General features: G+C 52.6%; 1 protein-coding gene across 1 annotated transcript; it reads left to right on the top strand.

Moving 5' to 3' along the window:
• Nucleotides 1-7,226: 7,226 nt before the first annotated feature.
• Nucleotides 7,227-8,429, top strand: FBXL14 (F-box and leucine rich repeat protein 14). The gene has a single exon (XM_009484171.2). The coding sequence runs from the start codon at nt 7,227-7,229 to the stop codon at nt 8,427-8,429; it is 1,203 nt and encodes a 400-aa protein (XP_009482446.2).
• Nucleotides 8,430-13,474: the final 5,045 nt, after the last annotated feature.

Below are 13,474 nucleotides of genomic sequence, written 5' to 3'. Positions count from 1 at the left end.
TGGACCTCGCTCCTGGGGCCCCATGCAAGGCTTGACTGGAGAGGAACAAGCCCAGGTACTGATGCCTTTTCCTCCTTGGAGCTTCCGACAGAGAGGACAGCAAGAAGCTTCCCTGATAGCCAAAGAACCCTTACTCGCAAGCTGGCCAGTATTGCTGCATCTGCCCCGACCGCATGGAAACCTTCGGCAGAGGGGAGGCTGCACCCACTCTTCCCCAGCCTCAGCCAAAGGCCAGAACATCTCCTCCATTCCAGGCTGAACACCCTGGCTGTCACTGCAGTCACACGCACACACAGCGTCTGGCCAGCTCTGCTGGGTTTTGGACTAAACAGCTGTTACAGAGGAAGATTTCACAAACCTGCTGCTGTAACAGGTACCACACAGCATGTCGGACGCACATGTTTCTGCTGTGACTGCAGGGGCTGCCCCTTTTAGATCGAGTTGTAGAGGTCTCAGAGTTCAATCCTCAGGAATGGCTTATGAAAGCAATTACTACCTGAAAGGTCTCTTTGTTTTTGTGCCACTGCTTTTAATAATAATGATTACATCAGATATTTTCTGCCATCTCGATCTTCTTTGGTACTGCTAATAAAGAAATGACAAAGCCCAACACTTAAAACAGCACCCAATGCAATGAACTGGAAGCGCTGGGGTTTGAGATTTTACATCCCGCCCTCCCAGAGCATCTTCCCTTGGATGATTTTAACCATTGAATCCTGAGCTTCGTGTAAGCCACAAAGGGTGTGACATGCGCGGTGGAGTCAGAGAATCGCCTGCGCTCAGGGGCCCAGGTCGCATGCTCTAACCACCAGTTGTGTTCCACAAGAGCAGATGAGACATACATGACAGGTACACGACATTCAAGTACAGTTGCCTGGACCATAATACATTATTTTGGCTCTTCAAGTGATCCTTTCATTTATGCTTGGTTCAATCTGTCACAGCAGCAACCATTGCTGGCCAATTTAATGGTAAAAGTGGGAATATAATCCAGACCTCCTGCACTTTACATCCTCTGACCATTCCTCCTCATATCAGCATAGTTATATTCTTGTCAGCTATTGACTGACAAGTAAAATCAAAACCTGAAGAAAATACCCAAATCCCAAAGGCTCAAATTTAGAGCTGGAGTCTGCGCCGAGACATCAGCTCTGAATTTTGCCCCAGCGCCTAATCACATATTCACAGTACCTTGTATTTTGAATAAGCCACCCCCGACACCAGGAGATCCACGGCAGATCAGAATTACTTTGTGAAGGAGGAACCACATAATCCTAAAACACAGCCTCATGTAGCACCTATTAGAGACACAATACCTGCAAAGTACAGAAAAACCACCAGTTTTATTTTTAAGGAAAGCTTCACAGTGACCTCAGCTTCACAACAAAGCTCTGCAATGCAAGAGGATCTTAATGTTAAAATTTCCAAATAACCCACTGATTAGTTACATTTTCTTTATAATCTCTGGTCAAAAAAAAAAAAGATCATGACCAGCATGAATTCTAAAGGGAATCCATTCACTTAACAGCCCTATCCTGATTTATATACGTGTGTATATATATACATAGATATGTATATATGCTTATCTATCTAAAATATGCACATTGCACATCTGTTCTGCCTACACTTAAATGCATAGGTCTTAATAGAGATCTTTGTCATGTAATTACTGGTTGCATTCACTGAAGAGTTCTAGGGAATCATTTTTGCTTTACAGTCAAGAAAGGACAGGAACCTCTCGAACACCCCACCGCAGCTTCTCTGACACCCTGCTAAGAGCAGAAAAGCTCTGCAGTAGTAGTCAGGAGTCCACTCCGTGTGAAACACCGGCGAGCACCACGTTCTCTCCGCAACAAGCTGGCACCCGCATTTTGCTGAGCCACGTCAGAAGATGGTGGCTTAGGTCTCAAGAGTGCAAAAGAACTGTTTGGTCTCATCCATACACAAAAACTATCCCCCACATTGACTTTTAAGAAGTTCCACTAGATGAATTTTAAACCCAGTTTAAGACCATGGGCTATATCAGGCTTAGCTGATTTTTGTGGACATGCTTCAGATCTGATGAAGAAGGTCTAGAACCCAATTTGTGAAGGACAACTGTAGTCCCCTGGAGCGTGGCTGACATGAGAACTTGAACCAGTCCCAAACCGGCGTTAGCTGAACTACTTGTTAAGCCAGTCGCATTTTTTGGAGAGGAGAAATTTCCTCACTGTAGCTTAGACTGCGGCAAAATGCTTTAAACTGAGAAGTAAAGTAGTGGTGGGCTGGACAAAAGGACTGAAAACTCAACATCAGCCAGTCACAGAAAATTAGCTAACGGATTGTATCAGGCTACACCCCAAACGGCACCAGCCTGCAGCCTCTGCAACAGATGAGGGAGGCTGAGGCCACCCATGCTTTGTTTTTTTCCAAGGGTGGGAAGTAAAGCACCACCATTTGAAATGAAGGCTGAGATCTCCAGAGCTGTCTGCACGAATGAGGACCCCACTGGGCTCCTATCTCCCTAATATCCCTTTGATCATCTTAGCTGTACCGCGTGGGGCACATGAATCTGAGCGGCCCGTATCCCCCTTCCCTGCAGTCATCTCTGCTCCCTGGGATGAAGCTGCCTCTTGTCTCTCGGGCGCTAGGATGTGGGACGGCACGGTCAGGTGGGGCAACGGGAGGGATCAGCGACTGCAAGGCACAAGAGAAAGTGAGGAGGGACACAGTCCCTCAAGGAGCCAGTTCATGGAAAGGAGTAAGGTTAGCTAGGCAAGGCAGGGAGATACATTACTTTAGGAATAAATTTAAGGTTAAGTAGATCAAAAGAGTGAGAAGGGTTAGTGGACCGCGGGCTTTATTGCTCAAGCAGGTTTGTGTCATTTCTCTCCTGCAGTCCCAGTGGCCAGCACCCATAGGTAAGAAAAAGCCAAAGGCCAAGAAGATTCCTGGGGGTAAATTCACAAGTTTTCCATTCCATGGCTGAAGCCGTGAAAATGCAGAAAGCACATGGAGTAGGGTGGCAGAAGAAAAGGAAGGGTAAGGAAGGACTCTGCATTTTTTCTCTCTTAAATAATTAATTTGAGCTAAGAGGTACCCTGCAAATTGAGACGCAAAAACAACAGAGGGACAGACTGAGATGGGAGCTGCAGAAAGACCTGGTGGACGTTATGCCCAGTCATGCGATAAAAGACACAGGAGAGACGATGGTGCAGCTTTATCAGCACGAATTACTTCCAATCGCAGAAGCCACAAGTGAGTTATGCGGATCCTCCTGAACCCCTGCCAAGCAAAACTGTCCGGCCTCCGCTGAACACTGGTGTAATTGGGGAAAAAAAAGAATGAAACATTTATCTGGCAAGTGCTTTCAAAAAGAGAAAGCGGCTGTTGGGAGCTGCTCAAGGGGCTGGAATGCTGGAGACGGTTCCAGGGGGATGGATCAGCCATCAGAGTGCATACGAGGCAGGCAGGGATTTTTTAATAAAATGCAGTTTATCGCACGGTGATTACCACCTCCTATTTATACCGTATGAGATCATGAAAAGCAGGGCACATATTTCGTTACTCCTGGAAACACAAAATCAACTGAACAACCATGTGATAAATTGGCCCTTTTCATGCACTTTTACTTTGTCTTTCTAAACCTCTATTTCCAAACATCTGTCACTTAGATAAAGCAAGCAATAAAAATCCACTAGAAAAATACTTTCTGTGCTCCCCCCCAAAAACCAACCCCATAGTAGATTAGGATTACGAGTCCAAATTCCAGGGCCGTTCCATTTAACATGTAAATCTTAACTGCTCACAAGGAAGCACGGACACTCAAAGTATGTTATATGTGAGAAAGGGAACTTCAGGGTCTCCAGAAAATGCATCATCTATTTCTAACCTTTGCTGGTTACACACAACAGGCATTAAAGACACAACGTGCTAAGATAAAAAGAAAAAAGTATTTCAGGTAAGCTTTTATGCCTTAAAGAGCATGCCTTTTCCCGCTCCCCTTCAAATGTGGTTTGAAGGTGAAAGGCTTAGAGAGAGGAAATGCCGCATTATTTCCACAGTAAGATTCTGCAGTTGGATTTGGGATAATACGGTAAAAGACTTCATGAGCCCTCTTTCAGAATGACTTGTATAACTTGCTTGAAGCTTTGCCAGTCATGAGTAATGCAACAATCACCAAGATACACCAACACCACCTTTGTGCCACATTTCTTTCACACATTGCTTGATGTCTGCCGGACTCAGCCTCCTCGTAAGCGATCCCCATGTCTTCAGCCGAGCAATCCTCGCCGAGGCAGGCCCACGCAGCCCGCGAGACGCCGCACCTTTCACCTGCTCCTCACTTCACGGAAATGCCCCTTTTCGGTTGCAATGCTCTACGACTGGTCTGAGCACCGTAGACTTGCAGCACGCCTGCTCAGCAAAATCTACTGCCCCTAATGTTTTTCTTACTAACCCGATGGTTAACCATCCCCCCGACAGCACAAAATAACAATGCTGCGAAGATAATTCGTACAGGGTGACACCCCGGTACAGCGTCTGTGTGGGACTGCAGCTTCACGCTCATTAAAACCAGGTCTACACATTGCTGGATCACCCAGGAGTATAAATTCGATCGGGATCGGGCCAAGGCACATGATCACGCTTCTGCTGAATGAGCCAGAGCGCACGATATGGAGCCGACGCCAATTTTATGCTGGCCGTATGCCAGCCGCAGGGGCGCAGACGATACCTGATCTGGCTGGAGTTGTGTACAGTGATACCTGATCCGGCATAAAGTCTGCTAGTAAAAAGTTAACCTGTCAAAAACTTCTTGAATTAACTTGAGCAGGCAGAGTGAATGAATACCAGCTCGGCACTTTGCATCATGCGGCCACCCCGTTTTTGAGCCAATAATAGGAGCTGTACTGCTGGATTTTCTGCGTTGCCAAACCACAGCCTAAAGTCGACAGCGATGCTTATATGCACAGGGATCTCATCGCAGGATCGGGGCGTAAGAGTCCTTCAACTCGCGTTGCCTCCGACTCAAAGCAAAAAGGAAAAAGTGGAATGAAATTGAAACGTTTAACCTCTAAGTAGTCAACAGAGTCTACTAATATGGAATCTATAGGTGAAGATGGAAGCATGGGCATTTAAATTTAGATGATGATTAAAATAGAGCCTATTCCTTTAGGCTAGTGAAAGTCTCGGTACAGCAAACACGTCAGGGACTAGGCTGATTTTAGTAGTATTTTAGTAATCCAAACAGTATTAAAAATGCGCCCTGTCGTGTTGAACAAATGTGAACTTTATTTTTTTCTTCACAGCCCTTTGGCACAGAAGGGCAGTCCTGCTCTTTTGAAACTGTTTTGAAAAGCCTTACCTGATCTCTGGTAGAACTTAACCCATTTTTAACACCGCCGCAATAGTGCCCAGTGTTGAAACATTCACAGTTACCATTACACAAGGCTACAGGCACGTAGAAAACCTGGATTTCAAACGTTCTTTCTTGAAATTGCTGGAAATCACTGGAAATTGCTCAGTTTATGTGAGTGCTTCAACTATTTTCAGAGCTAGTTCAAGGAGACCGTTAGCTGAAAGCCATTTTCAGAAGTTTTGCCATTTGCCATCACAGAGGCCCTGAAACGGTCCACCCAGAGCACCGGCAACCTTGACAGTTACCCAGATCTCCGAGCTATTTACAGCCACGCTCCTATCGCTCCTGCAGAGATGCCTAGACAGGGGGTTCCCAAATTTTGGTCCTCAAGGTCATCGCGCAGTCGCGAGGCCAAACCGCAGACGCCAGCAGCCTGCGCTCCAAGGGGCGCGGGCGAGGCGGCGGCCCGCTGTCCCCTCGGCCGCCCTGGGCAGCAGCACGCACCCCTGTCCCTCCTCACGGGGGGCCGGCGGCCCGGGGCTCCCCGGGGAGCCCAAGGGTTGGTTTCTTCAGCAGCCGGCCCAAGGCGGCCCGTGGCAAACCCTGACGCCGAGGCGGGCCGGGGGCAGCCGCCGGGGGGGGGTCATGGGGCAGCGGGGTGGGGGGCCGAAGCGAGGGGGTGGCTGGACTGCGGTGCGGGGCCGAGCTTGAAGCGGGGGTGGCATCCGCGGTTCAGCTCTCCTCACGGGGCGGGGGGGGGGGGGGGGGGGGGGCTGTCGGCCACCCCCGCCCAGGCGGGGACAAATCACCCGAGGGCGACAGCGCAGCGCCCGGCCACGACTCCTCCTCGCTGACAGGGCGGGGAGGGGGGGCGACGGGCGCTGGGGGGGTGCCTCGGGCTCCCCCGGCGGGCAGGGCGCGGAGGCCTGCGCGGCCCAGGCGGCCCCGGCCCCCCGCAGTGGCGGCCCCGGCGGAGGCGGCGGCGGCGGGCGGGGGCGGCGGGCAGCGGGGCGCCGCCGCGGCGCAGCAACGGTTAACGGCGGGGCGCAGCGACTGGGCCGCGCTGTTTCCAGGGCGACGGCTCGGAGTGTTCCGGATCGTACCATTGCGCAAGCGGCGCGGGGGGAGGGGGGGGGGAGTGGGGCGGGGGGGAAAGGCGAGGAGCGGCGTCGCCGCCGCCGCCAGGCCCGGCCCAGCGCCGCCCCCTCGCTGCCTCCCTCCTCCCCCCCGCCTCGCCTCGCCGCGCCTCCTCCCCCTCCCGCCCGGCCGGAGCGCGGCGCCGGGGCCCAGCAGCGAGCGGCGCGCGGCGGAGCGGAGCAGGCGGCCGGCGGCGGCCGGGCCCGGAGCGGCGGAGTCGGTACCGGCGGCGGGGCGGGCCGGGCCGGGCCGGCGCGACCCCCTGCCCTCGCTGCCTTCTCGCCGCCGCCGCCGCGGGATGCGGGCGGCCCGGGGCCGCGGGCTGTGAGCGGCGGCAGCGCGGAGACAAAGGGAGGCGGCGGGGCTCGGCGGCCGGCACCAGGGACGGAGCGCGGGGGCCGCCGCCGCCGCCGGGGCGCACCCGCCCGCCCGCCGGGAGGCGGCACGATGCGGCACGGGGCGGCGCGGCCGCAGCAGCGCGGCGGCAGCAGCGGCGCGGCCCGCCCGGCGCGGCGGTAGAGGCGGCGGCGGCCGCGGGGCGCGGGGCCGGGCCGGGCCGGCGGTCGCGCAGCAGCGTCTCCGGCGGGCCGGGCCGCGCCGCCCGGGCCGGCGATGTGAGGGCGGCGGCGAGGAGGAGCGCGGCGCGGCACGGCGCGGAGCGGAAGGCGGGCGGGCCCCGAGCGGAAGCGGGCCGGGCCCGGCGGCGAGGAGGAGCGCGGCGCCGGCGGGGGCGGCCGGGCGCGGGCGTGCGATGGAAACGCACATCTCGTGCCTGTTCCCCGAGCTGCTGGCCATGATCTTCGGGTACCTGGAGGTGCGGGACAAGGGCCGGGCGGCGCAGGTGTGCACGGCCTGGCGGGACGCCGCCTACCACCGCTCGGTCTGGCGGGGCGTGGAGGCCAAGCTGCACCTGCGCCGCGCCAACCCCTCGCTCTTCCCCAGCCTGGCGGCGCGGGGCATCCGGCGGGTGCAGATCCTGTCGCTGCGGCGCAGCCTGAGCTACGTGATCCAGGGCATGGCGGACATCGAGAGCCTCAACCTCAGCGGCTGCTACAACCTCACCGACAACGGGCTGGGCCACGCCTTCGTGGCGGAGATCAGCTCCCTGCGCTCGCTCAACCTGAGCCTCTGCAAGCAGATCACGGACAGCAGCCTGGGCCGCATCGCCCAGTACCTCAAGGGCCTGGAGGTGCTGGAGCTGGGGGGCTGCAGCAACATCACCAACACCGGCCTCCTCCTCATCGCCTGGGGCCTGCAGCGCCTCAAGAGCCTCAACCTGCGCTCCTGCCGGCACCTCTCCGACGTGGGCATCGGGCACCTGGCGGGCATGACGCGCAGCGCGGCCGAGGGCTGCCTGGGCCTGGAGCAGCTCACGCTGCAGGACTGCCAGAAGCTCAGCGACCTCTCGCTCAAGCACCTGGCCCGCGGGCTGGGCCGCCTCCGCCAGCTCAACCTCAGCTTCTGCGGGGGCATCTCGGACGCGGGGCTGCTGCACCTGTCGCACATGAGCAGCCTGCGCAGCCTCAACCTGCGCTCCTGCGACAACATCAGCGACACGGGCATCATGCATCTGGCCATGGGCAGCCTGCGGCTGTCCGGCCTCGACGTCTCCTTCTGCGACAAGGTGGGGGACCAGAGCCTAGCCTATATCGCGCAGGGCCTGGACGGGCTGCGCTCCCTCTCCCTCTGCTCCTGCCACATTAGCGACGAGGGCATCAACCGCATGGTGCGGCAGATGCACGGGCTCCGCACCCTCAACATCGGCCAGTGCGTCCGCATCACTGACAAGGGCCTGGAGCTCATCGCCGAACACCTCAGCCAGCTCACGGGCATCGATCTCTACGGCTGCACCCGCATTACCAAGCGGGGCTTGGAGCGCATCACCCAGCTGCCCTGCCTCAAGGTGCTCAACCTGGGACTTTGGGAAATGACTGAGAGCGAGAAGGTCAGGTGAGAGGAGGGGGGCACCCCGAGACCTCCGTCTCCTCTGGAGGGACTCAATGACTGACTGACTGACTGACTGCTGCAACGGAGGAGAGAAAGAGAGAGAGGGGCACGCACAGAGCCATGCTACCCACGCACCCCGGCACCAGAGGGAGGAACGTAGAGAGTATATCCTCAACCCTTCTGTGCTGCCTACCTACCCTTGCTCTGGAGGAGGAGGAGGAGGAGAGGGGGGCAGGAGGAGAGAGAGAGAGAAAGCACCTATCCTTTTTCCAGGTCATGCCTCCAGCTCCATGCTGGGGAGACAGAGCTCCCCCTTCCCCCGCAGCATCCTTCCCTGCGGAAGAGGTAGAAGCCCACATTCTTATGCACTGGGCCTAGAGGCACCCCTCTTTATCCCCACTCCCTGATTCCATCCCCTCCTGCACTAAGGATGGATAAAGACAGACCCTTGTTCTGCCATGTGTTCAGAATAGATTATTTTTGGTTTATATAAAGGAGAGTGGGATTGGAGATGGGAACAAACAATAACAACAGCAGAAAAGGCTTCCTAGCTACACTTATGTACCTGACCACCCAGTCATCCTGCGCTGGGCACAGACACAGCTTTTGGTAAAATAACCATTCCACCTCTGCGCTTGCTCCTCCCCTGTCAGCTGGAAAGTGTGACAGAAATACTGCTCCCTAGGTACATTGATTTTTTTTTTTTTTTTTTTTTAAAATCTGTTTTCAATCTCCAGTTCCATGTTAATTCTCTGCTGTGGGTGGATACAACCTCCCACTATTCCAGTTCTCCACTGCACTGAGACTAGGGATAGCTACAGCCTCTCCTTTTGTCAGTAGGCTTCTGTGTCATCCTGCAGTATGGTTAACGGAAAAGCCTAGGCACTCCATTCTCTCTCCCCATCTCTCTAGCGGAGATGAAGATCCCATTTCCTCCTGCTGTCTCTGTGGGGACTGGACACGGACCCCAGTCTCTAAGCCTTCCCGTGCACTGGGGGACGCTGAGAGTTACCGAGACTCATCTTCCCTTTCATCATTCTCTCTTTTTCTCCCCTCCTTCTTCTTGGCAACAGGGATAGACATATCCAGCTACATATCCATTCCTCTCTGGGTCGGGGGTGAGCGGGTGGAAGGGGTGGCTAGCTCCCCTCTACCCAGGGGACTTGAGGAAGAATCTCCAGCTTCATTTCTGCTTCATTTGAGATACTGTGACCTGTTTTTATTTTGAAATGCATAAAAAAAATTACTGCTACAAAAACAGCCTCTTACTCTCCCATCTATCCCTTGCTTACGTCCTGTAACTGATCCCAGTTTTCCTCACTCATTCTCCTCTTTACAGTATTCATTTTCTTACTTGGTTTTATTTTTAAAGACATTTGAAGTTGCTGTTCTTGTGGATTTTTAAGTACATTTTTTTTCTGCTGAATATATTCTATATATATAAATATATATATGATGTCTGGCTACCTCGTTTTAATTTGTTACTTTTTTTTTTTTTTCACCCCCCCTCAAAAGCCCTGAAATTCTTACAGGAAAGAGATTTTGAGACTGAAACATTTTTGTGCCTAGACTGGAATAACGCCCCTTGGGTTTGTTCTTCTTTTTCTCCCTGCCCCTCCCCCTTTTTTTTTTAAATTTTTGTTTTGTTTTTTAAGCTTACCCTATTGTGTCCCACCTTCACATTCTGGTTGTGCCTCTCCCTCCCTCTTCACTGGGGACCCGAACTGTGCTTCTGCATTTTTACTCTTCTAGCACAAACGTGTAACATGCGAGAATCCACGTTGAGGATTGGGCTACTGTTAACAGAAACGTGTAAAATGCAAGTTTGTTTAAAAAAAAATTATATATATAGAGATATATGCAAATGCTTTCCCCTCCCCTCCCAAATCACCTACAAAAGGTCACTATGCGAGGCTTCCTGTTTGTAGGTGGAGAGGAGCAGAGCTGGCCTGCAGGCCCTGAGGCTGCAATGTGAAGGGGAGGAGACTGAAGTTCATCTGTCTTATCTCTGTTCTGTCAATAAAATGGAGCTGGGTCTTTAGATTTTTTTTTTTTAATTATTATTTTAAAGAGGAAGTTTGGGGTTTTTTTCTTTTTTAGAAAAATATCTTGGCTTTTTTTTTTGCTCATCTGTTCAAAATCTCAAATCCTCCACAGTAACAGGCCAGACCACCGAGTTAACGCAAACCCAGAGACCCCTATGGATTAATTGTACTGTTTGTGAATTTGTATAAAAAAAAAATAACAAAGATCCTCTTAAAACATTTTATATTCTTACAGTAAAAGGTTAAACATATTTATATAATAAAAGAGGAAATATGAAGTATGTTTTTGAAAAAAAAAAAAAAAAAAAAAAAAGCCGTATCTGTGTTGTCTGTGCTTTTTAAAGACAGGTATCTATCTACCTATCCACGCGTTGGGTTTGGTAAGTGTGCCGTGCTGCTCGTGCCGGGGCTTTGGGGCTGCTCACTCTTGTTCCAGTGAGCGACGGAGGAGGAGAAGGAAGGAAGAGAGCCTGGTGCCTCCTGCGCAGGATGTTGAGTAACATCAGCATGAAGAGTTTTTAAGGAGGGGGTTTGGTAGGACCAGCCTTGTCAGCGAGGGCGCTCGCAGCATCCGTGGGGAGAAATGGAGTTCAGCTGCCTGTCGGTGTGAGGTGTCAGCTCAGTTTGAGGTCAGACAACCCGAAAGTGCTGAAGCTCGCTAGCAAGTGAATCGAGTATTCAGTGGCAGAGGAAGACATTTGGGGGTGGGGAGGAGGGTAGAAGGGCTGTGTTTCTTAATTTTTTAAAGCTGCAGGTAGACGGCAGAGGTTTTTGTGATTTACTTAAATTACTCAATTTAAGTAAATCACAAAGTAAATTGATGGGTGGAAGACCTATCAAATAAAAATATTTCCCAGCAGTGACAACCACCAAAAACCGTGCCCTTGCCAGCGCATGAGGACCTGGGAAATCCAAAATGTCTTGGTTGGCTTCCACTGCCCAAACTAAGATTAAAGAGGAAGTAAAGTGGGAATGTAAAAAAAAAAAAAAATTGACTAATCTAAGGTGTCCTTTGTCCTCTACCATAATCTTTCTTCTCAACGTATGACTTTTAACCCGACGGGGTCCCTTTTTAGCCTTCCACGATGTGGGTTTTTTATTGTTGTTGGAGCTGGAGCTTAAGCGGTGCTTATAGGGCAGCGACAAAGCCCGTCTCCCCCCGGCCCGGCGGTGGGGCTCGCTCGCCCCGCTGCCCCCTTCCTGCCTCGAAGGAGGGGGAATGCGAAATGGTGGAAGAAGCCGGAGCCATTGTTCAGGAAAGTTAAAAGAGGAGCTGTCCTTGCTTGCTTGCTCAGTCATGCATACTCAATCTGGCCGGGCCCGGGTCCCTATGGAAAGGAGGAGGGCAATTCTTCCCCTCTTTTTAACATTCCTCTCCAGGCCTGGCTGTATTTAAGCTGCTTTCCTCTGCTCCGAGGAGGAGGGAGGGGGATGGTCTGAAGTTCCTGTACATTTGCATTTTAAGCACTTCCAGCGCTGAGCAGGCCACTTTGTTCCCCCGCACTACCCCGCGCCAGCGGCCCTCGCCGGGCTGCTGCTCCAGGTGGGTCGGATGCCCTACCAAAGGAGGTCCCCTCCGCGTCCGGAGCCGGCCTGTCCCAGGTGCTTAGCCTCTGCTTCCACAGGTATTTTTGGTTGAGGCTGGACTGGGCATACGTCTTTGTTGCCAGCTCTCCCCACCTCACCCCTTTTATGCCAGTGCCGCATCTCAAAGGGGAAAATAGTGCCCAACTCTGGACCTCTTAAAAAGAAACACTATCTCCTGCATCCGAAGGACCTGGACTGTCTCAAGGTTTGGACTGGGGGGGGGGGGGGGGGGGTGTTGGGTTTTTCCTCCTCTCTTTCCAAGACTTCCAAGCTTTCTGCTGGGAGTCCATCACAAAAGCTGCATTGTTCACTTTAGGGAAAGCCACCACAATTGGATCTAATTGAGCCTGACACTATATCCATCTTCCTTTCCTTGGAGGGAGGTGTGGGGTCTGTCTTTCCTGCGTTAAGGAGAAAAGTTTACAGTAACTTCTTGACCGAAAAAGAGGATGTATGTATGAACGTTATAAACAATGGGAATTCCAGATCAGGTTCCCTTTACTGCTGTGAATGTAAATGTTCCTGCGGTAGGCAGCGGTTCCAGCCAGGGATAAGGAACGCTACATCTCTCATAAGGTAGGGTTGTTTCTGATGGATTTGAGTGAAAATGGCATCTCTTTTTATTAAGCCCCACGGTCACATGGATAATAGCGGGGCATCTATGCCTAAATACAACGTGTGTGCTCATAAGTTCTGTAATCAGAACTAGGGCAGGACTTTTTTTCCTTAAAAAAAACCCCAAAACCCAACCAACCAAGCTTCCTCTCTCCCCACTTCTTAAAAAAAAAAACAAGCCAAAACATTGCCCACATGGCCTGCAATGCTATTTAAGGGGAACCCAAGCCTAAGGAAGCTGCCGAAACCAAAGCCTCAATAAAGCCCACTGTTTAGACACCGGGCTGTTCCCGTAGATGGAGCAAGCGCTCCTCATGCCTTCCTCATGCCCCAGTGTGACAGCACCTCCTCCGGCACACAGGCAGTCCTCCCTGTCCAGCAAGGCCAGGGCTGGGCAAATGCATGTGTTTACCAGTAAAGAGAAGGATTTCTTAAAATAAACAATCCATTGCCAGCAACCATAGACCAATTACCGTATGACTTCTCAGGTTAACAAGGAAACTTAATTTTCACTCTCCAGCCGCTCTTGAATTTTTGAAGATGACTCAGTTGGCAACTGGGGTAGAAAACCATTAAAAAAAAAACCAAACCCACACTATTTGGAAGTGAGCTAGAAGTCTCCCGTCTGTATCAGTGAGCCCACGGTGCCCCAGCGGTGGCTTTGGTGTCAGCCTTCATCACTGCACCCAGCAAAAGCGATCCCAGCCCATCCAGCCGTGCCCGGTGGGGCAGCCTTGGGGCAGCAAGGGTCCCTTGCCTACAAGCCATACAAGCCTGGGCACAGAGGATGGAGGATGAACCAGGG

The sequence above is a fragment of the Pelecanus crispus genome, chromosome 1, assembly GCF_030463565.1.
Source record: "Pelecanus crispus isolate bPelCri1 chromosome 1, bPelCri1.pri, whole genome shotgun sequence".
NCBI lineage: Eukaryota > Metazoa > Chordata > Aves > Pelecaniformes > Pelecanidae > Pelecanus > Pelecanus crispus.
Note: the sequence above shows the minus strand (reverse complement) of the source record. Positions and strands in the feature narration are given on the sequence as shown.